The 26,684-nt window shown below is 36.2% G+C and overlaps 1 protein-coding gene across 1 annotated transcript in view; it reads left to right on the top strand.

Annotated features, from left to right (window-relative positions):
* LOC131153550 (casein kinase 1-like protein 10) overlaps positions 1 to 5,963 on the top strand; it is a 29,964-nt gene extending 24,001 nt beyond the window's left edge. Inside the window, exons 11-14 of the mRNA XM_058105929.1 lie at positions 3,143 to 3,216; positions 3,295 to 3,358; positions 3,725 to 3,852; positions 5,383 to 5,963. Coding sequence (XP_057961912.1) covers positions 3,143 to 3,216; positions 3,295 to 3,358; positions 3,725 to 3,852; positions 5,383 to 5,664 — 548 coding nt within the window. The 3' untranslated portion in view covers positions 5,665 to 5,963. The remainder of the gene's footprint in view (positions 1 to 3,142; positions 3,217 to 3,294; positions 3,359 to 3,724; positions 3,853 to 5,382) is intronic.
* Positions 5,964 to 26,684: the final 20,721 nt, after the last annotated feature.

Below are 26,684 nucleotides of genomic sequence, written 5' to 3'. Positions count from 1 at the left end.
GTCCTTTAAAACTGTTGTTTTGGCCTCTGCTATCATCGATGATCTGAGAAAGGTATAATACAATGCAAGCCATTTATTTATTTATTTTTCTAGAAGATAAAATTTAATGGAGTTGGTTAGATTCTAATTGTGATTTTAATTTGAAATCAAACCAATTTTCATTTACAAAGATTTGGCTCCAAATGGGTGTTGTTACTATTGTATTCCTCCAAAAAGATTGAACAAAATTCATATCTTTGTAGTAGCAAAACTGCCATGCTATGCACGGGATAATAAGGAAAAGAAGAAAAATATTAAACTTTGGAGTAATGGTTATGGAGATTGTTAGGTCTTGATCTACATTGTTGGCCCGCAACCTGAAAACTTAAGCTTTTAGTTAAAATGATAATCTGACACGATATTAGGACCATGGTTGCCAGGAGGTCCTGGTGCCCGCATTTGTTGTTTGGTTAAGAATTATCTTGTTCATTGTAATGGGTGTTTATTTATCTTTTATTTACCTCTCCATTTGCAATCAGGCTGCATGGCTTGATATACATTGGTGGCCACTACTTAATAGCTTAAGTTTTTAAGTGGTAATCTAGCAGAGATTTATGGTGGAATAAGGGGGGAGGGATATGGAGGGTGGCAGGGGCTAAGTATGCCAGAGTAATGGGCGATAATGGAGAGGAAGGAACTCTATGGAGTGGGTTTATGGAAATTCATAAGCAAATAATGGCTTGTTTTACTGATTATCTCTCTTTTGAAGTAGAAAAGAGGAATCTATCCTCTTCTGAAATGACTGTTGTTGTGGGTACCCCCCTTGAATCTTCTGATCCCTATTTTATTCCATCTGTGGCCAGATATAAAAAGAATTAGTGATATTTTTACTTGAATGTTGTTAATGTCATTAATTTTTTTAGTAGTTCAAAATGGACTGGGAGTTATCTTAGAAGTATATTTATTTTCTGCATGCATTTTTTTTTTAGGAGCAGAGGGAGTGTGGTGGGAGTCTTACCATTTAATGACTGTTTATTGTTAATTTTTTTATGGTGGGTTCTAGCAAAAAAAAGGATGTATGTAGTTAGTAGGTCTACTAACGTCATTAAGGGTATGTATGATGGAGTAATGACTAGTGTTAGGACTATAGGTGGAGAGACTAGAGAATTTTGAATCATAATAGGTATACATCAGGGATTTGCTTTGAGCTCTTATCCTTTTGCTTTAGTGATAGATCAATTGACTAGGAGTATCCAAGATAAGGTTCTTGTGTATGTTGTTTGCAGATGATATTGTCTTGATTGATGAAACTATGGGTGGAGTAGATTCTAAGTTAGAATTATGGAGAGAGACTTTAGAATTTAGAGACTTTAGGATAAGTAGAAATAGGACAGAATATATGAAATTTTAATTTTAGTAGTAGTAGGAGGAATATTGGAGACAAAGTTTAACTTGATGATTAAGAAATCAATAGAATTGGTAGGTTTCGATATCTTGGATCTGTTATGCAACCTGAGGGAGAAATTGAAGAGGATGTAATGCATAGAGTTAAAGTAGGTTGAGGAAAATGGAGAAGTACTTCATGTGTGCTTTGTGATTGTAGAATACTCTTAAAATTGAAAGGGAAGTTTTATAGGGTGACTGTAAGACCAGCTATGCTACATAAGTAAGAATGTTGGGCGACTAAGAAACAACATATCCAAAAAGTAAAAGTTGTCGAGATGAGAATGCTTAAATGGATGAATGATATAACGTTAAAAGATAAATTAATAAATGAACATATTCACGTTAAGTTAGGCGTAACTCCTATAGAAGATAAGATAAGGGAAGGACGACTTAAATGATTTGGGCACTTGCGACATAGGCCACATAGTGCGTCAATCAGGAAGAGTGAGTGAGTCACTGTGAGGGGTAGTAGAAGGGGTAGGGATAGACCTAAAATAATTTGGAATGACATAGTGAGTAATTATTTAATAGCCCTGAATTTTTCAAACGACATTGTTCATGATCTCATAAATTGGAAAAATCGTTGGTTGGGGAATGTAGTTTTGTCCACTTCTTTTCCACACCTTTTTCACCTAAGCTCAATGCAGGATGAGTCCATTTCTTCTTTTGTTGTTGATTTGGGCGGTCCTTTGCCTTCTTGAGATTTCTAGTTCTGCAAATCATTAAATGGTAGGGAGATGTGAGAGTTATTCTCTTTCTAGTCTTGTTGAATAATTGTCATTTTTCTTTAGAGGAGGATAGGTGGTCTTGGTCTCTGGAGCCTTTGGGGGTTTATTCATTGTAAATCTTTTTGTGATTTTTTGAATAGGTCAAAATTTTCTTTTTCGCTCTATAGTTCCATTTGGAAGGCCAAAGTCTCTCTTAAAATTAAGGCTTTTATTTGGTTGGTTGCGCTTGATAGAATTAATACCAATAACTTGCTGCAGGTTAGGAGACCTTTGAGGGCTATATCTCCAAACATATGTGTTCTCTGCTTTAATGGTTTAGAATCATCATCACATCTGTTCATTCATTGTGACTATGCTTGGAGTGTTTGGAATAAGCTATTTGGTATTTTAGGCAAATGTTGGGTGAGCTCTAAGATAGTAGAGGCTTTTTTGGCAGTAACTAGCTGGATTTGGTGGGAAAAAGGAAAGGGCAGCACTTAGGAAATGTGCCTCTTTTTTTTTTTTTTTTGCAGTTTTTTGGGGATTGTGGATGGAGTGTAATGCGCACATTTTTCTAGGGGAGAAGGCAGCTCAGGTGCTGGTTTGGGGAAAGATACGTTGTGACTTCTCTTTGGTGTGTGGGACAAGGAATTTTTAAGGGGGTGGGCTTTTCTGATTTTCAGTGTGATTGGTGTTATGGGTTGGAGTGCTAGTTAGTGATGGATTTTTCTCTTTTGTTCTTTAGTTTGTAGGTTGTTCCTTTATGTTTTTTATCGATTTTCAAGACTTTGTTAAGGGTATGTATTATTCTCCTATATGTAAATTCTTATTCTATTTATGAATTCTTCTTTTATTATTAAAAAAAAAAATTGGTGAAAAAAGATTCATGTAGCCAAAAGGCTTGGTTTGTTGTTGTTGTTGTTAGTTGTTTTGGTGAATGTTTCTCATGTGTGCTGCTCTAAATGTTTGTTGAGAATTCTGCAGAAATTACTAAACTGTCCTTTGTGCAGGTTATCAATTTGATTACGTGTTTGACTGGACTATATTGAAGTACCCACAGATTGGTGCTAGTTCCAAACTGCGGGTCAGTATTGGGAAAATCATGATACAGATTTCTTTCTCCACCGGAAATTCTTAATCCTCTTTTTTGGGTCTGTTTCAGCTGCCTGGTGGGAAAGCAGGTTTAAATGCTGGCCCTTCTGTTGAAAGAACTGACAAGATTTCAGGTGTGTTGTCTACTCAGGAAAGCAAGTTTAAGAAATGTAGTCCTATTCTGAGGAATTGAAATTAAAAGTTTTGAACTATTTTTTTCAGAATTTTTAAATTGTCTTTTTTCTTTGTTTCAAGTACTGGATCAACAACTCTCTTCATGTAAAGTTTCAGTTGTCAGATTAAGGTGTGTGGGGATAGCTTTATGAGGCTTTGGATATGTGCTATCCCTTCTAAACTAATTCAAATCTTGATAGTTGGATCAATCTGGACATCTATAGGGTGCTTTAGCTTTTTAAAAATGTTGTGTAGTCATTCCTGTTTCGCTTCTCATGAAATTTGAAGTCCTTAGTTTACACTGAGTTGTGCTTGATTCTGTCTAGTGGGACAAGAGCTCCGTGATAAATTCTCAGGTGCAGTCGAAGCGTTTACTAGGAGAAACCCTTCTGGACTGCATGGTGATCACTCAAAGCACAAAGCCTCTGAAGATGGACCATCATCTAAAGATGTGGTAAGCAACGTGGCATTATTTGTTTTACTTGTATTGTGCTGTTGATCCTTCTGTTTGCATGTTCTATTTGATTTCAAGGCATGCATTTTCTAGGAGGAGTAAATTCTTGCCCCTTTATCATGCGCATATGATTCCCTGACTTCCAATATGATGAAAAGCTTATCATAGAATATGAATCCAATTTCTTATCTCTCTTGCTCTTTCACTGTCTCTGCCTCTCTCTCTCTCTCTCTCTCTCTCTATATATATATATATATATATATATATATATATTTGTATGTATGTATATGAACTCATCATTGTGTTGTGATAATTTGAAGTATTTAATCATCAGAAAGAAGAATATGAGCATGAGAAAACTTGAGATCAAGAAGCTTTGTATGCTTCTTGTGTCGTCTTAGATGGTTGCAAATGCTTTTTCTGGGATCTTCTAGTGACAATAATGGAACATCAAAGTTTCTAAAAGGTGGGACCGATTGTGCATAAATGACTAAGATTTCATTCAAGGCCTACAGCATGAATTGGTGCTAGCTGACCAAAAAATTAAAGCAATAACTCTGTAGCATTAATTGTTGGAAAATATTATTGGAAATGGGTGAAACCTGATTTTGGGGAATAAGGTTGTTTGGCAACACTTTCATCAAGAACTCACTATATTATAGAAAATGGTTAGTTTTTGAGTTTTGAGTATTTTCATTCTAGTTTGGGCCTGTAAGCATTACTTGGCTTAGCCATTTTTTGTATTGTGTTTTTGGGCTTACTTTCTATCATTTATAGCTTTGTTGCATTCTTGCATGGTACTTTGCATTGAGTTCTTTCTATTTTTGCACCTCTTGATAATATTTTGCTTTTATGTTTATGTATGTTTTTCTTTAAATTTGATCTGTTGCATGCTTCTGCACATCTTTTTTTCAGTATTTTTTGTAAGAATTTTTCTTTTAGCTGTATGCATTCAGTCACACTAAATAGTGTTGTTTGATTGGACATTTTGGATGGCATGAAAGGCTAGAGTAACTGCATATAGAATTCTTGTTGTGTTATCTATTTTTTTTTTGTCCTTATTCTGTGTCTTATTCCATGCATTGCATACATAGAAGTGCATGAGCTATTGCCCCCTAGGTGACAACCCAATGATTTGAGTATGGGACATGCTATAGATCTTGACTTGAAACCTTGGATGAGGAAGGGAGGAGTGTTTGATAGGGGATAGGCTACCCTAGTTGTGCGGCCAAGTTCAGTGCGCCCCCAGTGACAATTTGTGCATGTAGGATGTGAATATTTTACTGCAGTGGTGAATATTAGGGTTAAAAAATATAGTGAAACTTGCTTGCATGGCCTAGTTCAGTTGGCTATGAAAATGGGAACCAAAAAAATATCCACAAGCTTTAGGCAAGCAAACTTCCTTTTGTTTAGCATCACTCCTGTGACAGCTTGTGCATGTAATGTCTGAACGTTTGGCTTGGACTGGTGCATATTAGGAGTTAAGGATATATGAAATTCACGTTTTTTTTTTTTTCCATCCTTCATCAGCAACTAGATTCTGAGAGAGGTCGTACTTCCTCCCGGCATGGCAGTGCATCAAGGAGGGCTCTCATTTCAAGTAGCAGGCCAAGTTCTTCCGGTGAGCCTAGTGAGAATCGATCAAGCCGGCTCGTCTCAGGCAGTGGCCGCCTGTCCTCCAGCCAAAGATTGCAAGCTGGGGTTGAGCCCAGATCGGCTACCATCTCCCGTGGCACAGGCACAAGGGGTGTTCGGGACGATTCACTTCGAAGCTTTGAACTCTTGTCTCTCGGCACAGAGAAGAGGAAGTGAAGAACACTTTCCCAACAGAGCTTTTGCACCAGGAGAGGAAAATCACTACTCTCTTTAATTTTTTCCTGAATCAATTGGTTCCTTTCATGGATGAAATCCAAAGGGGTTCATCTCTTTGGAGAAAGTGTGACTAATATTATGTCTAATGTGAAGATGTAACGTGTGATGTCTCTGTTTTTTTATTGGTCATTACAGCGTGTTGTACATTTATAAACAATTCCTTCTGAGGATTGGTGGCTGTAATCCTCCCCTTTTTACTTCAAAGAAATGCAATTGTTGGTACAAGATCTGTGGCTCAATATTTTGTTGGACTAGTTCTCTCTCTCTCTCTCTCTCTCTCTCTCATCCTTAGTAGAAATTGTGTTCAAATTATTTGCAATTGAAACTTCAACCAAAAATTTATTCTTTTTAATCTCTATCAATTATTTCTATCTTTTATTTTTTTTTTATTTTTTTATTTTTTAGTTTTTAAAAATGAATTTAAGTGCACGTGTAGTTATTCTAAGATTTTCAATGTAAAACTCATGTTATAGCTATTATAATAAAATTATGAAACAATTTAACACTTAATTATATATTGCGTGCACTTTTTTCTGAGCTTGTGGCTTGCACTATTAAGCTAAAGTTCTGCCATTCACATTAAGCTTTAGTATTTGGAAATTGTACATGGTCAAATGTGAAATAAATAAATAAATAAATTAAGGAATGATTGTGTTCATTAATTTTTGAATCTATTATAAATAAAAATATAAATTTTGAATACTAATTAGATAAAGTCTTACAGAAATAATTAGGGCTCGTTTAGTTGTGGAAAATATTTTTTTTTTCTTTCTATTTTTTAGTTTTTCAAAGAACTACAAAAAATTCAAGTTATTTTTAGTTCTTAAAAGTTCATATTAAGATGGTAAAAAATAAAGCCTTCGTTAATATTTTTTTATTCTAAATTTTAGAATAATTATAAAAAAAATTATTTTGCAATTTTTTGAAAATTATATGAGGTATTATTTGGAATAATAAATTTTGGAACTCGAATTTGGATTTGTGTGGATCTAAAACAAACTCATTACATGGTTTATACGAATCAAAGTTTAACATCCGAATTTTAAATTTGCATATGCAAAGTAATATGTTAGACATGTAGAGAATAAAAAAAAAATATTTTTTTACTTTTCGTCATAAATTTTAAAAAATTAGAAAATAATGTGTTATTTTTGGAATAACTTGAACACTTAAACATGAAAAACAAAACTATTCCTGAAACGAATGGTGTCAAAACCTTTTATTATTCACTTATTTATACAATTGTAAAACTAATAAATTACTTATCTTTTTCATAATTCTCTGAAAAACTAACATGGAAAATGAAAACTATTTTTCACAACTATATGAACCCTTAAAATTTTCACAATTTTAGAAATATAATAAACTAAAATACAATTTTTAATTACCAAAATCTATTGCGACCATCTATTGTCACTGTTTATATTTTTGAATCATAACTTTTTTTGTTAAAAAAAAGTGCATTGACCGAATTGCGAGTTAAGATTTTAAACAATGTATAGATGGTGATAAATCATTGCTAAAATTAAAATTTTAATGTTGGTAATTAAATGATGGACACAAAATCAATTACATTTAAGAAGAAAAATACCTTTACAAACAAGAACTGGCGATAAAGAACCATGTTAGAGAGAGAAGCTCTCTCCTCTCTCTCTAGAGAGGCGCATGGCTTCGGGGTAAATCTGCGATAACCTTATTTGAATTCCTGCTGGTATTGAACTCTGTGGTTGATTTCCTGTTGGTCTAATAACAAAGAAGATTGTGGTTTTCCCGCCTAAGTTAAGTTTGAATTCTTTTAGTTTGTACGAACCAGATGGGTCAAAAGGAAGTCCTTCGGGCATAACGAAGAGAGGGTAAAGAAGAAGAATCGAAGAAGGAAGTTGAGGAGGCCTTGAAATTCATTGTAATAAAAGGTGGAAATAAAGATCTATGGATGAGAAAGAAAAAACATGAGATAATGGCCGAGTTCTCTCGGCTTGCTGGGGAGCAATTGAAGAAAGTTCAAGTATTAGAGAAAAGGACTCTAGAAACGTCCAACCTTCTCGTGCCGATACAGAAACAAAGAGAGGACTTCTGTCCTTCTTCGAGTAATGCGAGTGAAGGATGTTTGAAGAAGGTTGCTATCAAGTATCAGTTTGGGGTTTCAGATTCTCAGGAGGCCTTAATGAATGCTCCTTCGACCCTTGAGAAGGAGAAAGGCTTGAATCTTAAGAAGGGCTCCAACAGATGCTCTTCCTCCCGTTGTTCCAGTGAAGATATCCCTTGTTGCAATCTGGAGGGGATAAGAGCTCCTAGTTTGCCATGCGTAGTAGAGGAAAACAATGTCTCTCCCCAAGAAGCTAGAGGTTTGTGGTCTAATGATATCCCCTTAGACTTTGAAAAGTAAGACTCGAAATAAATGGAAAATTGTGGCACTAAGTAGTAAGAAGGATAATAATCTGGATGCTGAAGTGGAAGGCCTTTTAGAAAAGATACAAGATCAGAAGGGGCTTGATAATGAGAGAATAATCCTAAGACATAATAAGAAGGTAGACATAGCAAAAGAAGTCAAGCATAGAGTTAAGATTCTACTTCCAGATGATGTTGAGATCTCCCAAGAAATAGTGTATGAAGGACTTCCGAGGTTCTGTCATAAATGCAAGTCCATTGGCCACTATGAGGCTTTTTGTGGTCCTAGAGAAGGGGTTAAAAAACCTTTAGTTGCTCAATATAGACCCAAGGTGAATGCCAGGATACTAAATACTAAGGAAGATGTTGATGCTACCGGAATTGTAGGGTCAGAAAATGAAAAGGTGGCTACGTCCAACTTTATGAAGGTGGTGGGTGAAGGCAAAAATTCTGGGGTTGCTCAGGCTAGTGCAGAAGATGGCAAAGGATTTTGGTCCTTGAAGACCCCTTAGAAGAGATAGAAAATGATAGTAAAGATTCCTCAGAGTTTGCAGATGAAGCTGTAGCTGAGGAGAATAATGATATTTGTCCAGTGCTTGACAAAGGCAAATCCATAGTGGGGGTTAGAATAGAAAGGAAGAATGATAATGAGAATGATTTAAACCCCCCTGGGCAACAACAGAATCAAACTTCCAAAGGAAAAGGAAAGGTTGATGATTTCCAACTTGTCAAAAGAAAGAAGAAAGGGAAAGGTCCTCACTTTAATCCACTCGCGTTTGGTAAGGGGTTGAGAGCCCCTTCTAAAGCCCGATGAATATTGTAAGTTGGAATATCAGGGGTCTAAACAAACCCCTAAAGAAAAATGGGATATTAAGCCTCGTGAGAAGGAATAAATTGGATGTTATCGGCATTTTAGAAACAAAGATGCCTACAGGAAATATAAAAGAAATGATGAGGAAAAGATTCAAGAGTTGGAAGCAGATCAACAATTTTGATCTCCATAAGGCAAGGAGAATTCTAGTGATGTGGAACCCTCAGAAAGTTTACCTTCTGATGATTGATATGAACCCCCAAGTAATTCACTGTTGCATTGAATGTTTAGTAACTTCTAACAAATTCAATGTAAGCTTTGTGTATGGCTTCAATACTATCATGGCTAGGAGAGTTTTGTGGCATAGCATCTACTAGCATAGTAAGCTCCCTTTCCCATGGCTTCTTCTAGGGGATTTCAATTGTGTGCTTTCAGCTACTGAAAAGGAGAATGGTCAACCTGTTTTAGACTATGATACTAGAGATATGGGTGAATGCTTCTTCAACTTTGGACTATCTGATCTGAGATCATCAGGGTGTTTCCTTACATGGACAAATGGTACGGTTTGGAGTAAGTTGGACAGAGTGATTGCTAATCAGAGATGGATATTGGAGGGTCTGAGTGCTAAGGTTGAATTCCAATTCCCTGGGATTCTCTCTGATCACTCGGTATGCCTTGTTTCACTGTTTGAAGAGGTGTGTCTGGGAAGGCGATCTTTTAAATTTTTTAACATGTGGACTCTAAACCATAACTTTCAGGACATAATTAAACAAGGTTGGGATGCTCAAGTTTAGGGCTTTGAGCAATTCAAACTGGTGAGGAGACTTCACGGCTTGAAGAAGCCTCTAAGGGCTCTAAATGCCACCCATTTCTCCCACATATCGACTAGAGCAGAGAAGGCAGGTAAGGAAGTGGTCGAGATACAACAGAAACTGCATGATAACCCCTCAGATGGTGACCTGCAATTGCTCCTGAATGAAAAAAAAATCTGAAGTTGTCAGACTTGCTGAAGCCAATAGAATGTTCATCTCTCAGATTGCCAAATGTAGATACTTAAAGGAAAGTGACAGAGGCACTGCTTTCTTCCATAGTATGATGAGAAGTCGAAGGAATAGGAATTACATCTCAGCAATTACCAAATTAAATGGGGATCAGACAAGCTCTCAGGCTCAGGTAGCTGAGGAGTTCCTGAATTTCTATTGTCAGTTGCTGGGAAGGGAAGTGGACTATGCAATGATAGATAGGAACATTGTTGCAATGGTTCCTTTGATAAAAGACTCTCAACATGCTAATATGATGGCTTGAATATTGAATGAGGAGATTAAGAAGGCCCTTTTCAGTATCAGGGATGGCAAATCCCCTGGTCCTGATGGCTTCTTAGCATGCTTCTTCAAAAAAGCTTGGAACATAGTGGGGAATGATTTCACAAGTGCAGTGAAGGAATTTTTTTACCTCTGGAAAGCTATTGAAACAGGTTAATCACACTGTGATTGCTTTGATCCCTAAATCCAATCATGCTAATTCTGTGGGGGACTATAGACCAATAGCTTGCTGCAATGTATTTTACAAGGTTATAACTAAAATCATTGCTTCAAGAATCAAGGCTGCACTGGAAGGAATTATAAACTCAGCACAATCTGTATTTATTAAGAAAAGGAGCATGGTTGAAAACATATATATTGTCCAGGAACTAATAAGGAAGTATGCGATCAAAAGGATATCCCCAAGATGTATGCTGAAGATAGATCTTAAAAAGGCATACGACTCAATCTCATGGAGATTTCTTAAAGATATGCTGACTCATTTGAACTTCCCTCCTACTATGGAGAATTGGATTATGGAATGTGTCTCCACCGCCTCGTACTCTATATCCATTAATGGCAGTATATTTGGATTCTTTAAAGGGGGTAAGGGACTTCGCCAAGGTGATCCTTTGTCCCCACTTTTATTTATGATTTTTTTTGAATATTTCTCAAGGGTGCTGAAATCCTTGGAAGTTAACCCTGACTTTAAATTCCATCCTAGATGTAAGAATCTCAAGATCACTGACCTGACCTTTGCTGATGACTTGATACTCTTTTCTAGAGGCGATGTTGCATTAGTTAAAGCCCTTATGGACTGTCTGGAGGGATTCTCAAATTGTTCTGGATTGACAGCTAACTGTATGAAATCTAACCTATTTCATACAGGTATAAAAGAATAAGACCTTGAATGCATCAAACAGGCTACATGCTTCAATGATGGATCTTTTCCTTTTCGATACCTTGGGATCCCTTTGGCTACATCTAGACTGAACTCAAGCCATTATTCCCCCTTGATTAATAGGATTGTTGATTTGTTCAAGAGTTGGCCTGGATTCACTTTATCTTATGCAGGGAAACTTGAGTTAATTAAGTCTGTAATCCAGGGTGTTGAATGCTTTTGGTTATCAATTTTTCCAATCCCTAATAAAGTTTTGAAGCATGTTGTTAAATTATGCAGGGCCTTTCTTTTTTTGTTGGGGGGGGGGGGGGGAGGAAGAAGCTGTTGGTTGGTTGGAAGGAAGTGTGTTTGCCAAAATCAGAAGGTGGTTTGGGGGTGATGGATTTGAAAGCCAGGAATATTTCCTTGCTCACAAAAACCCTTTGGAATATTCATTCTAAAAAAGACTCTCTCTGGTCCAAATGAGTTAATCAAATATACTTGAAAGGTTCAAGTCTTTGGGAGGCCGGGGTAAAACATGACGACTCCCCACTGTTCAAAAAGCTCATTGAAATTAAGAATCAGATTATGTTAAGATGTGCCAACCATTTGGATGCAGTGCTTCAACTTTTTGAGGAGTGGGAGCTTGACCACACCAGCTCCTCCATTTGTTATAACTTCTAGAGAGCCAAAGGAACTACGGTATCTTGGTCCAAGGAGGTATGGAAGAGTGGAAGTACCCCTAAACATGCTTTCACTCTATGGATGGGAATTAAAAGGAAATTGCCTACATGTGATAGACTTATTGGTTTTGATGGGGATCTGAACTGTACCTTTTGCTGCTAGGTGCATGATTCCATTGATCATATATTCTTCAACTGCAGATTCTCCTCCCTGGTTTGGAACACAATTAGAGGATGGTTGGGGCTCAACAGGGCTATGTCAACACTAAGAGCTGCAGTGAAATGGCTACGAAAAGAGGTTAGGGGCACTAGGATACATTCGGTAGGCAAGAGAGTTGGTCTGACCTCTACTGTTCATCTCATATGGAATGCCAGGAATAGAAAAAGATTTGAAGGTAAATCCATATCCCCAAAGGAGCTGATAGTGACTATTCAGAAACATATATATATAGTGGTCTATTACAGATTTGGGCTACACACAGTTGGATGAGTATAATCTCAATATGGACCTTGTTGTATAAGGTTCGGATTATTGTAATTGGCCAAAAGGCCCCTAGGAATGCTCAGGTTCTTTTGTAAACTTGATTGATGACTTATTTCTTGCAATTTAGATGAGATTTGTATGTCTCCCCTATATCTGGGTATGCCCAGAGATCTATGTAAATACTCATTTTGATCAATACTTTTACCCTTATGATAAAAAATAAAAAAAACCTTTACAACCCCTAACTATTTATTAATTACAAAAATCTCATTAAACTTTTAATGTCACTAAAATATCTTCAATTATCTTTTTACTTTAGGAACCAGTTAGTATCACATGCATGACACATGATTAATTAATAAGTTTTTGATAAAATTGCTATTATACGTGAAAGGAAAAGAACAAACACGATACAAAGACTTTTCATTGGAGCTTGTGATGTTTTGTAATAGTTTGAAATGTTTTGTACATTTTGATAGGGGTAGAGGTTCAAATTTAGGGAAAGGAAAAAGGTGGGGGCTAATTTAAGAAAGGAATTTGGGATGAATATTATTGAGAGAAAAGGGTGAATTTTTGGCAAAGTCCATTGAGAGAAAGTCAAAAGAAGGGAGCAATTTAGAGCAAGCAAAAAGGGATTTTGAAAGGAGAAGCCAAAGGAAAAATAGAGAAAGTGGAAAGAGAATTTTAGCAGAAATTACTTAGAAAGAGATTGTAAGAGCTAGTAGAAGAGACATTCAAAGAGTGAAGAAAAGTGGATGAAACAAATTGAAGATTGAAGAACGAAACAACAAAGAATCACATAAGTAAATTAGAAGAAGGTAGTTGTAAGGACATCAAAGGTGCTATGTTGTTGGAGAATGGAGGCACGAAAAAGGAAAGCCTACAAGGGAGGACCCTATCCCTGTCCCTATTTCTATTTCATTTTAAGTTGTTCACAATGTTTGATTAAAGGGGCTATAGAATGAAAAGAAATTGAAATTCATTTATTGATTGAGTAGAAATCAGTTTACTTTGCATAAAAAGGGTTCTTTGAAAATTTGAATTTGGGTTTAATTCCTCAATTTCATGAATACTACTTGATTTATATTTCATAGAACCCAAAACATGACCTTAAAGTGCCCGAACCAAAGCCCTAAAATTTGACTTAAAATACTTGAGCCAAGTTCCTCAAAACACAAAATTTGAATCAAAATCCCCAACCTAAAAACCTACCAAAAACCCTATCAAAATCCCCAAACAAACATGAAATTTGGGTCAATTTGACCTGGATACTGCCTCTGACCTTGGTCCTGTGACCTAGATCCAAGTTAAACCAACCTGTTGACTTGGGTCAACTTAACTCAAGTCAACTTAACCCGATCTAGGTCAACCTTGACTTGGGTCAACTGACCTAGAGTCTAATCAACCCAACCCTAACATATCCATTTACCTGAGTTCAATCTTCCATAACTAAAACCTAGACCAACCCAACCTAACAAAGCCCAAACCCTTAAACCTAAACTAACCCAAACTAACCCTTAAACGAAGCCTAACATTAAACCAAGCCCTAAATCCAAGTTGGTCAATCTTAATCCCCTGTTTGGCCTGTAGGAAAACACAAGAAAGCACTAGAAAATTAAAGAAAAATGCAGAAATGAATGGGTGATGTTGATGTTTGTTTAACTTGAACACGCACACTGGAAGCACATAATCAAACACAAAACAATCAACAACCACTAATGCAATCACTTAATGATGAAATATACTCAAGAAGCAATCAAACAATAATAAGAAGAATAAAAAACACAACTAGAACACATAATATTTACATGGTTCGACAATAGCCTGCGTCCACTGGAGCAGCACTTTGGTTTTCATTATGAACTTTTTTTCAAAGTTACAATCTTTGAAGCTTAATCTTATCTAAGGTTACATAATGATATTTATATAACCATCTAATGCCTATTGAAGAGTTCTAGTAAACTTAAACTACATCTATAGTTATCTCTCATAGGAAAATCCTCTAAATAAGCTCAATCTATAAGCCCCTGAATTCAAATTACGTAATCTATGCCAATGGAAACCGTCGACGGTTTGACCAAATCGTCAACAATTTTGTGGTGATCAAAGGTCCTCCTACATACTGCCTGAAACCTCTTCTCATGCAATTGTCCCTCATGTCACGTAACTTTCTCCAGTATATGTGATCAGTTCGGAATATAAGCCACATCCCCAACAGGTGAGACAGAGAGAAGATTTGGTAGAGGTTGAGAAAGAGAGAGAGTGGGGGAATCAAGGGGCTATACATAAATCCAAGGTTGGGTAGACAAAAAGAAAATGGCTCTCTCTTCTTGTGCCTCCACTCGAACTTGCAAAAGAGAAAGATATCAAGAGATTAGAGAGGGATCGAGGTAAGAGATCTAGAGTGAAGAGAGAGATTTAGGAAAGAAGATGAGAGATTGAGAGAATATATTGAGGGGAGAAAGTGAAGGACGTTTGACCTAATGCGAGGTCCATCGGAGGTGGTGAAGGCCACCTATGGCTATGGCCATGTGTGATACCCCATGGATGAAAGACTTAAAAGATTAGATGTTACTACCTATATCAATAAGGTACACCTTTCTTTTTGGGAACCTTCCCATAAGAACTCCACGGTTAAGCGTGCTTGGCTTGGAGCAATCTTGGGATGGGTGATCTCCTGGGAAGTTTTCTCAGGAAGTGTGTGAGTGAGGACAAAACACACTGAAAATGACACGTGTTGGTCTGTGGGGTCAGTCATTACTTCGATAAAGTCCACCTCCTGTTGTTTGGTCCAGGTGGAGGATGAGAGATGCAGTGCTCTCTGGCAGACCTAGGTTGGGGCGTTACAGATGGTATCGGAGCTAACACCCAGTCGGAAGTGTGATGAGATTCACATCACCTGGGTTTGGAAATGTGGGTTCGCAACGAGGACGTTGCGTTCTATAAGTGGGGGAGAATGTGATATCCCATGGATGAAAGACTTAAAAGATTAGATGTTACTACTCATATCAACAAGGTGCACCTTTCTTTTCGGGAACCTTCCCATAAGAACTCTACGGTTAAGTGTGTTTGGCTTGGAGCAATCTTGGGATGGGTGACCTCCTGGGAATTTTTCTCAGGAAGTGTGTGAGTGACAAAACACACTGAAAAGGACACGTGTTGGTCTGTGGGGCCAGTCATTACTTCGATAAGGCTCACCTCTTATTGTTTGGTTCAGGTAGAGGAGGAGAGATGCAGTGCTTCCTGGCAGACCCAAGTTGGGGCGTTACACCATGGCAGTGAGAGGAGGCTAAGTCACCATAGGTGGCTGCAAAGTTGAGAGAGGAGAGATAAAGAAGGGGTGAGAGCTGTGAGAGGAAAGAACAAGAGAGAGCGAGAGAGTTTTTGAGAGAATTTTAGAAAATAAAAATAAAAGAATATATATATATATTATTCTCGTAGTCCATATGTCACCCATCAAATGGTGACACGTGATGCGTCCTAGCCCATATGTCCTGATGATGTCACTTAATGACGTGACACAATCTAGATCGTCCACTTTATGTTTTCTATGGACTGCTGGATTGTTGTCACATAAAAAGTCCAAGTCTTTACTTTTAGCCAATAGTGTAGTGCCACGTGGCAAGTGACGTTATGATAACGTCACCTTGCCATGTGTCGTTTCATTATTATTAAAAAAAAAATTAGTTTGTTCATTGAAGGCCACATATCACCCCGAATGGGTGAAACATGGTAGAACTAGTGCTCTCTCTCTCCTTTGATTTGGGTCAACCTAGTTTGACTTAGGTTTGCATCATTGACCTAGTCATTTTAGTTGAACCAGTTTGACCCAATTCAATCTTCTTGAATCACTCCTTTTTTTATTAATTTTAAATTTATTTTTAAATTCATTTTAATTCAAAAAAAATTGAGAACATTGTCGAAAAACCATATAAAAGTTCATAGAAAACTAGAAAAAAAATTCTTTGAGCTTTATTTTTTAAAATTGTTTTATTCAGAGGGTCCAAAAAATTTTAAAAATAGAAATTTTAAAAAATATATAAAAATTGAGCAAATGCCTTAAAATATTAAAAAATTGTAGAAAATTCTAAATAAAATTTAAAAAATTATAGAAATTTCTCTAAAGTTAGGAGATTATTTCTAGACTATTTTTGCTTAAATTGATGTGTTTGCATGATCATTTTGCATGTTTAATTATTGTATTCTTCATATTCGCATGTGTATGCATGTGTGACCCAATGATAAAACGAAAGGTAAAAAAGTATTTCTGACTTCACCTATATTAATTCTGAGAAGAGTTTTTTTAGTAAGATCCCCTCTTTTGGAGGTCTTATTAGAAATTCGTAAATCACACCATGTTTTACATTTTCGTTATTTATCTGATAACTTAAAAGTTAATTAGAGATCATCCAAATCAATTTAAGGTAATCCATAGTTAATTAGGTACCGTCCATTGGCGGATGTGAAGGGGTGCTTGTGGAGACTCAGATAATAATAATAATAATAATAATAATAATAATAATAATAATAATAATAATAATAATGAAAAGGGGAATTTGGTTTAGTGCAGGACCAAACCGTCGACTCGTATTACCGAGGGCTAGTAAATGTAAAACGGTAAAAATCGGTTTAGTTAAAAGCCAAAACGTTGAAGGTTTCGTCTAAGCCAGTAGCCTATAAAAAGATAGAAGTTCATTTTTTTTAAACTCTCTCTCTCTCTCTCTCTCTCTCTCTCTCTCTCTCTCTCTCTCTCTCTTCAATTTCTCTCCAAAACTCAGCTAAATTGATAAATAAATATCATTTCTGGGTCTTAACTCCGATCCTCAACATTTTAGCCAGAGTGGTTTCATTGTTTGGGCATCGTAGGCACCACCTCAGAAATAAGGTAAGGAGAATAAATTATGTTAGCTTATTTTTGAAATTTAACCGATTAAAATTGAGATTATGAGTACGGAAATGTTGTATATGATTTTCTGAATGATTTAGTCATATGCAAATTGGTTATTATATATGTATTTGGGAAAAACCAAGTGAGTAGGGTAATCATCTCATTTTTCCTAAAAAATGTATATTATGGGTTAAAGTAAAATTATGGAGATGATCATACCCTAATTTTCAGCAAAATATATTTTTCCCGGGCAGTTTATCAGATTATGATTTAAGCATTTAAATTGTGTAGCATGAGAATAAATGGTTATAATTACATAAATAAATTGGTTGTAATCTTTTGTGATATTATACAGAGAAATTGTGATTTTATGTAGAAATGTGATTTTATACTGAGTTATGATTATATGCAAAGTTGAAATTTTATACTGAGTTGTAATTACACACAGAAATGTGAATTTATACCAAGTTATAAAAATGACGGTTTGATACCGAGTTATGGATATGATGTTTTGATACCGAGTTGCGAATTTGATAGTTTGATACGATCTCGTAAATGATTAGATTTGTGGACATACTGATGTTTGTTAAAGTAATTGCGGAGAAAGGCAAAGGGGGATGGTGATACGAAATGCTCTAATTCTCAGGATTTTAGCCCGAGGGCTTACTGAATTGGGGGACGGCGATATGAATGCCTCAATCTCAGCGAGTGCTTGATATGAATTGCTGAATTGGGGGACGACAATACGAAACACTTCAATCTCAGCGAGTGCTTGATATGTACGGATTATGTAATTTGTAGTTTTTTTAATGGGTGTTTTTTAGGCAAATTATGAACTGAAAATAAATATGTGTTATGCAATTATATAGGTGAGAGTACAATTTATAAATACTAAAATTCTTTTGTCACACACTAATAATAATTTATTCCATCTCACAGAGAGGTGTCTCACCCCAATAAATATTTCAACATTTCAGGATAGCCAGGAAAGCAAGCCTAGGAGCTCAGGGTCGGGGTATAGATATTATAGATAGGGTAAGTGCTGATATGAATCGGCGTATATAAATGTTTTTGGTAATTTTTGGGTTATAGTTCTGTCTTGGGAAATTGTATAGTACTGGTTAAGAGGTAGTACTCTGGTATGTATAGTTTTGGAAAGGTCTATTTTTACTTTTGCAAGCAGTGGATATATACAGATGTAATATTTGAAATATTGTGAATATATGTTTTATGATTATTATGAAAAATGAAAAAAAAAAATGGGGACGTGACAATATGGTATCAGAGATGTCATGTGATGACATTATTATGATTATTATTATTATTATATCATAGCATATTTAGGGAGTGTTACATTACTAATATCTTCCCTTTATATAACAGTGCTCCCGAATCCAAACCTAGTGATGCAAACTATAGACTACTGGTTTTCTTGAACCTAGATGTAGTCTAATGACCAACGAACTAGTGGTATATTAAATAGGTGTTCTAACCGCACTCATAATAAATAGGTTAGTAAGGATTTCGTTGAATTTTAAGTAACTCATTCCTCAATTCCATATATTACACTAGAGTTTACGTAATATCAAGTTCTCCACTTAATTGAGGAGATCTAGAAAGTTGATCCCATCCCCTCTCTAAGGATAGCCTTTCGGGACATTGTGATAATTTATATGTAGTGCACGTGATCGTTGTTCTTTAGATTTAACTGGTTTTTAAATATAAAGAGATTTTTATAATTAAAAAAATAATAGAAGAGGTTATAATGTCACATTTAAAAGTTTAAAGGGGTTTATGAGACTGTAAATAGTTTAAAGGAAGTAAGTGTATTTGAGTTTGTTATTGATTCAAAAAACCCCACAAATCTTCTCTCAAATTTTAAAATTCTTAGAGGTCTCCCCTAACATTTAATTTTTGGGATGCTTATGCCTCTTAAAAAATTATCTTTTGGCCAAATATTAGGGAAAGTTTGTGTGTTTTTCGCAAAATATATGCGAAAATTTCTAAATCTCGAGAGAGGTTCTAAGATTTTTAAAAACCGAGGGTAGATTTTTATTTTTTTGCCAAATTTTAAAGGAGGTCAATGTCTTTTACTAAAAAAAAAACATATTTATTTATAATTCTTTTTTAAAAAATGACCCATTGACCCATGTATTATTGAGTTCAAGGAAAAAAAATTTTAGAAAAATGAGACTAGAGTTTTGGAACATTGGTAGATCTTCTCACCCATAATTACATTTTCTAGTACATAATATATATCCTGTTGATGTTCGTTCAACTTGAACATGTGCAGCGGAAGCACACAATCAATCACGAACGAATCAACATGTAAGCACTCGATGATGAAATATACTCAAGAAGCAATCAAACAATTATAAGAAGAATAAAAAACACAACTAAAACACACAAGATTTATATGGTTTGACAATAGCCTACGTCCATAGGAGCAAGACTTCGGTTTTCACTATGATCAATGAAGCTTACTTGAAGCTTAATCTATTCTAGGGTTACATAATAATCATTATATAACTATCTAATGCATACAGAAGTGTTCTAGTATATCTAAACTACATTTGTTGCAATCCCCTGGAAGGAGGAAAATCCTCCAGATAAGCCTAATCTACAAGCCCCTGATTTGAATTTGCATGATCTGCGCTGATGGAAACCGTCGATGGTTTAGCCACACTATCGACGGTTTTGTGCTGAGCAAAGGTCCTCCTACGTACTGTTTGAAACCTCTTATCATGCAATTTTCTCTTACTTCCTGAAGCTCTCTTCGGTACATGTAATCCACTTTGAATATGTGTCACATCCCCAACAATCTCCACCTTGGCAAATATTCACTACCTTGGAAATTTGAAAGCATAACCGCTGCTCTACCTAGGCCTATAGATTGAGACCCACCTCCCCTCTAACATTTGGAGACGTAAACGAAGTCCAAGCCATGTTTGAATTTTACCGTGGTAACACAAACTTCACCTAACTGAACACCTAGTTCCTTGAACGATCCTCTAAACCACAATGCTACCTTGGTAGCTTCAATCTCTGCCAAGAACTCCAATCTAGTTGTAACCAGTGCACCTTAAGATTATAGCCTGGAATTACAACAATTAGGCCTTCCCACAACGTATCTCATTGCAAGCCTTCTTTCATCCAAGCCCATTGTGTAGTTTCCATCTGCGAACCTTACAATTGACGAAACCCTTAGTTGCCCGCCAATGTACCCAACTGTACTAGCATAGGAAACCTTTGGCATGACCCAAACATCACCATTCGTCCTTGAATACTGAGCAGTAGACTATTTACTTAGATTAACCAATGGTGTACTGCTGACAGGTTTAACATCAACCATGTTAAACCTCACCAACACTTGATCCCCAAAACCACCCTGAGATAACCAGAACCTCCATGTAGTTTTCTCTATATAGTCGCCCTGAGATAACACCAATCTCCCCACAGCTACAAAGTCATCCTGAGATAATACCAATCTCCTTGTAACTTTAACCTTGTGAATCTCCAACACAAGAACACTCTTGGTAGCACCCAGCACCTTCATGTTAACTTCCTTTCTTAACAGAGTCCTCGACAAATTTACCTTAGTCAGAACCTTTCTAGCAATCGACATATCACTCACATAAAACAACAGAATACCTAGCCACTTTCAGCCTATCTCCCTCTCCTCCTCTGGGAGCACCACCAACCCCCACGTATTATTTTTATACAATACCTCCATCTCCTCCACCATGACACTTGTCCACCTAACCTTTTCCTGGCCGTGCACTGCCTCCTAAAAGGTAGTAGGATCATTCCTGGTAGTAATGGTTGCATAAGACATTAGATCACACCTGGGCAGTGGCGTGATGGTGCCTCTGAGCCTATTGTGATTTTGCTGGTCTCCCGAGTTTGAACTCCTTACATTTCTACCTTGAGTCTAAAACTCCACCTTCATCACAATCTCCTTTCTACTCTAGTTTATCTTGTGATACTGCAAGTATACTGAGTTAGAACTCCCTACCCTTCTGCCCTGAGTCTCCAACTCCACCTGCATAACATGCTCATTACTGCTACTGTAGCTTTCTGGCACCCGTTTCTTTTCATTTACATGAGTACGTTGTCCCATGTTTTTAACACCTAAAACCATATCTCCACCAATCGCCACCTTGTTCCCCACTGGACCACCCAGATTTAACCCATCTTTCTTATATACCAAAAAGATGCACTGTCTGGACATAACACCAAGCCTAGACCCCACCTCACTAGAAACGTGCATGGCTGGACCTCCAAAGTCTATCGCATAACCATTCCAAGTCTCTCTTGTAACTCTCCCTTCTAGTGATACCTTTGGCGATCGATCAATCGAGAAACGTGTCATACTCACTGATTTCACCAAGAAGTCCCTTGCAAGCCCTGCATACACTATGCCCTGCTCACAAAACTCCTAGATTGCCAACGTTCTCAATAACAATATCTGACCTGAGGAACTCTCTCCTGATCTGGTACTCCACCTCAGCCACAAGTTACACCTGACAAACATCTCCAACTTGTGCCACATGAGATGCCCCAAACCTTTTGTGATAACCTCATGAAATACCCATGTCCAACCTGTGATGCTGCCTTTACTGGTCCCCAAACACCTGCACCAATGTAGTTAAAAATTCCCACCATTTTGTGTGTGGTTACATTACACAAAACAATATTTCCTAACTTAGGACACTCAGTTGTAGCTCCACCTACAACTATGTTACCCTTCAGTGCATAGAGATTCCTTGTTATCCTCTGTCCCTTCATCACCATCAATACACCATCACACACCATCATCGTCCCGCCTTTAGACTTATAACTATACCCATCATACATCTTGATTTTGATGTCCCCCATTTCGATAACTTTGTAAACCACTCCGTTTCCCATCAAAATGGAACCAGGACTCACCAATCTATAAGTGGTGAACCAGACATTGTTGGGCGTCATGTGAAAAGAACATCTCGAGTCTAGGATCCATAAACCTGTGAAGCATTTTGAACTTGATGAAACAGTAAGCATCTCACCATCCCTGCTCCCCAAGTCCCCTTCTTCAACTACATTCACAAATTTTGACGAACCCCCTTGAGCTTTTGCCTTTCGCTTCTCCCACTCTGGACATTTCACTTTTATGTGCCCTAGTTTCCTGCACTTAAAATAATGAACATCCTTTTTCCTACTAGACTAAGTTTTATTACCACTCGATCCACTCCAGGACTTGCCTCTCCCACGATACTGATTACCCTTTACCATGAGCCCTTCACCATGTGAACCCTCATCGTTGGCCTTCTTCCTTTGGTGGAATCTCAGTAAGGCACTCGTGATATCCTTAAACTCTAGGGTTTCTTTCCCCCAAGTTAGCATCGTAACCAAATTCTCGTATGTAGGCGACGTAGATACTGAATTCAGTAGCATCAACACCTTTCTCTCCTCCTTGAACTTCACATCAACTCACCCTAGATCACTAATGATCTGATTAAATGTGTTGTTGTGTTTAGTCAAGTTCGAACCTTCCGCCATCTTAAGCCAATCGACTTGGACATGTATCGACGCTCCAATTTCAGCTAAATCGTTGTTGGCGAGTCCTCATCCATGACGTGATACAACACTTCATCGGCCAAACATAACTTGATCGTGGAAACCGCCTTTGCTTCAAGCTCCTTCCAACTTGCGTCGTTAATGTCGTCCGACTTCTTTCCGTATAATGCCTTCACTATCCCTTACTACATTAGTAAGTCCTTCACCATTTGTTGCCAAAGCCCGAAATTACAAGTTTCATCAAACCTAATCAAAGAGACCCTAGCCATTGTAGAACCAATAGCTCTGATACCACTTGTTGACATTCGTTCAACTTGAACATGTGTAGCAGAAGCACACAATCAATCATGAATGAATCAACAACCTAATGCAAGCACTCGACGATGAAATATACTCAAGAAACAATCGAACAATGATAACAAGAATAAAAAACACAAATAGAATACACAAGATTTACGTGGTTTGGAAATAGCCTACGTCCATGAGAGCAGCACTTCAGTTTTCACTATGATCAATGAAGCTTGCAAGCTTTGAAGCTTACTTGAAGCTTAATCTATTCTAGGGTTACATAATAATCATTATATAACTATCTAATGCATACAGAAGTGTTCTAGTATATCTAAACTACATCTGTAGCAATCCCCTGGAGGAAAATCCTCCAGATAAACCCAACCTACAAGCCCCGATTTGAATTTATGTGATTCGCACCGATAGAAATCGTTGACGATTTTGCCCTAAGCAAAGGTCCTCCTGTATACCGCTTGAAACCTCTTCTCATGCAACTATCCCTCGTTTCACGAAACTCTCTCTAGTACATGTGATTCGCTCTAAATATGAGCCACATCCCCAACATATCCTTTTTACAAGGCTCCCAATTTTGACCTTGTTAAAAAATTCTCATTTCATGTCCCTAGACATTTTATAAAACAATATTGTAGCATCTCAATTTTTCAAGAGATTTTAGCATGTGCTCAACGTACATCTTATTTTTATTTTTTTATGTTTGGATTTCCTTTCATATTGAGCTTTTGCATCCATCAACTGAACAACCAAAAGCCTATATTCAATTTGCATGAATTGAAGTTTAAAATTATTTTTAAAATTTATCAAAATTTGATTGCAATAATATATCATTACAATAGCATGTGTGCATCTTAAAATTTATATTTTATATATTTTTGTTAGCATCAAAGTGGTCGGTGGTGGTAGCAAGCACTAGCAATGGTTGTGGGATTCATCACAGATGCAATGCCAGCAGGGGCCAATCGAGCATCTACAACAGACTTTCAATAGAGGAAGCAAATTCAACATCTATGGCGATACCTCTTGTCATGAGTCAAACTTGTTTAGGGCATTATGCTTACTAGTGATTGCTTGTCTTGTGTGCATGTGGTGGATTACTATCATATAAATACCAGTATAGGTTTTATGGTTTGAGTAGGTGTAAGACTTAGTGTAAAAAAGAAGTATGACTTTTCAAAACGATTGGATGTTTCATACTACCGGAGCCAAAATAACATATAAAACTCTTTAGAGTAGAGTAAATATTAATTAGTTTTGTAAAACTCACTAGCATTTGTTAATCGTATTTAATCCACTTGCTTCTCTCACTAAATATACGTTGCTTACAAAAGTATTTATTAATAAATTATGTTACTTTAATGTTTTCCGCTTGTTTGTCATTTGTTTCCTTGAATCGCTTATTGCTTTCGCTTACTTCACATTCAACTACTATGAATATGTTCTGTCAGTAAACTATGGTAATTTTTGACTAACTAGTTAAAAATAAGAGTACTTCAAGTAGCGCTACACAGCCTTCACAAGATGCAAAATATTCGGCCCATGACACATATGTACCCTTAAACTATTATCGTAGAATCCCAATTTCACATTCCATCGATATCATTGCAAGACTCGACAAGAAGTAATAACTATGGTGGTGTTTTCACTAAAAGTGATCAGTAAATTGCCTCTATGGAGGAAAAGTAAAGGATTGCACATTCTTGTTGCTAGTATATGTACATTATTCAATATTTTGCCCACAAAATTATTTATACTTGCACAATAAGGCCTATTTGGACCATGGATTTTGTTCAAACCACCTAAAGAAAAAGAAAATAAAAAGCAAATTCATTTTTTGCTGTATCTCTTTATGTCAAATATTGTTAAAAATAAAAATTAACTCTAATAATTAAAAACTTAAAAAAATCAAATATTAATGCCATGCAAAATTAAATATTTTCCACTCATTTGTTATACATATTTTTAATTTTTTTGCTTTCTTTTACAACTAAATTTTAAAAGTTAAATTCATTCATAATTTTCTTTCTCTTCCCCCCACCCACCCCCACCAAAACATTTTTCAACGAAAATGCTTAGTAGGTCACCATCCCTAACTCTTGGTCTTACATTCTTAATGGACTGGCAATAGGGATAGGGATAGCCCTTGCCAAACGGCACTGAGTATGGTCAATTTCTACGGCTAGGTCTATAGGCTCTATAGTGACACATACTCCAAATCTACCTAAAAGACCTTTGAAGCTTAGATGGGTAATTTGCAATCCAAGTTGCACATAGAAAACACCCACAAATCAGATAACCTAATTTTAGAACTCAGCTCAGTGCCTCAAATATTTTAGTAATAATTAGAAAGGGATTGACGGGTCCGAAGGGCTGATCAGCGAGACCTAGGGGCGAATGACGCTAATCCGTAGGTTTGGTGTCATACCAGGGGATTCGAAGGGTTCGTTGGTGGTTGGAGTTCCTATGTGATAAAAAAAATAAAAAGTAAAACAATGACAACAATAAAAGGGTCTAGTTAGATAATTGTATTGTCATTGATAGGATGAAATTACATTTTTAATCTAAATCTTTATTAAGTAATTTGAATCTCAATTTGAGAATACAATATAGTGAATTTACTCTAAAGATTGGAAAATGGTCTACAAATTTAAGTTGTAATTCTTTTTTCTTCTTCTTAAATATCATTGAATTCTTGGTAACTAAAGCATAAGTATTTATGACCTTTACATGTTTAACTTGTAAGACAAACTTAAACATTGGCAAAGCAAATGATATTTTATTTTATTTTTAGAACAAAAGACACTCACCTTCCCTAAAATTTGAAAAAAAATAGACAAGGACCTCTTTTGGGGTTTCAAAAATATCATAGACCTCCCTTGAGGTTTACAGAAAAAGATGCATAGTTTCCCTCAAAAATAAAAGGAGAAGTCTGTGTCTTTTTGACAAACCTCAAGGGAGGTCTCTAAAATTTTTGAAACTTTAGGAGAAGTCCTTGGAAGTTTTCAAACCTCCAGGGATGTTATTGTCGTTTTGTCAAATTTTAGGGAGGTCAATGTCTTTTACCCTTATTTTTATATTTAAAAATAAAATATGAATGCACGTTACATATTCTTAAAAATCAATGAGCATACATACATGCTTGATAAACACATCTTTATATTTTATAAATAATGTTAATGGCTTTTATAGTTTTAATGTATATAATGGTATATATAATTCTATTTTTTTAACAGCTTGGATTTAAACTAGTTTAATAATTAAAAATAATTTGAATTACTTTAATAATTTTTAATGTATATAAACATAAATGTAATATGATATGCATATTTTTATATTTCTTTAATAATTTATATCTGAACTAGTTATATAATTTTAATGTATAAAAACATAAATAAAGGATAAAGAAAGTGAGACTAATAATTTAGATAGGGTTTACAATTTTAATTTATGTAAATATAATATAATGGAGAGAGAGAGAGAGAGAGAGAGAGAGAGAGAGAGAGAGAGAGTATGAGAGAGAGAGGGGGGGAAGAGATGGGAGAACACAACTACATAAGGTAAGATATAAAATAAATAAATAAGAGAAGACAAAAGACGATAAAAAAAATTGGCTGAAAAATATGGAATTGACACGTGTCCCCTTCCCGCTTGAGAAATAATATA

This window comes from Malania oleifera, chromosome 4 (assembly GCF_029873635.1).
Source record: "Malania oleifera isolate guangnan ecotype guangnan chromosome 4, ASM2987363v1, whole genome shotgun sequence".
NCBI classification, from domain to species: Eukaryota; Viridiplantae; Streptophyta; class Magnoliopsida; order Santalales; family Ximeniaceae; genus Malania; species Malania oleifera.
The sequence above is the reverse complement of the archived record's forward strand: the minus strand, read 5'-3'. Positions and strand labels throughout refer to the sequence as shown.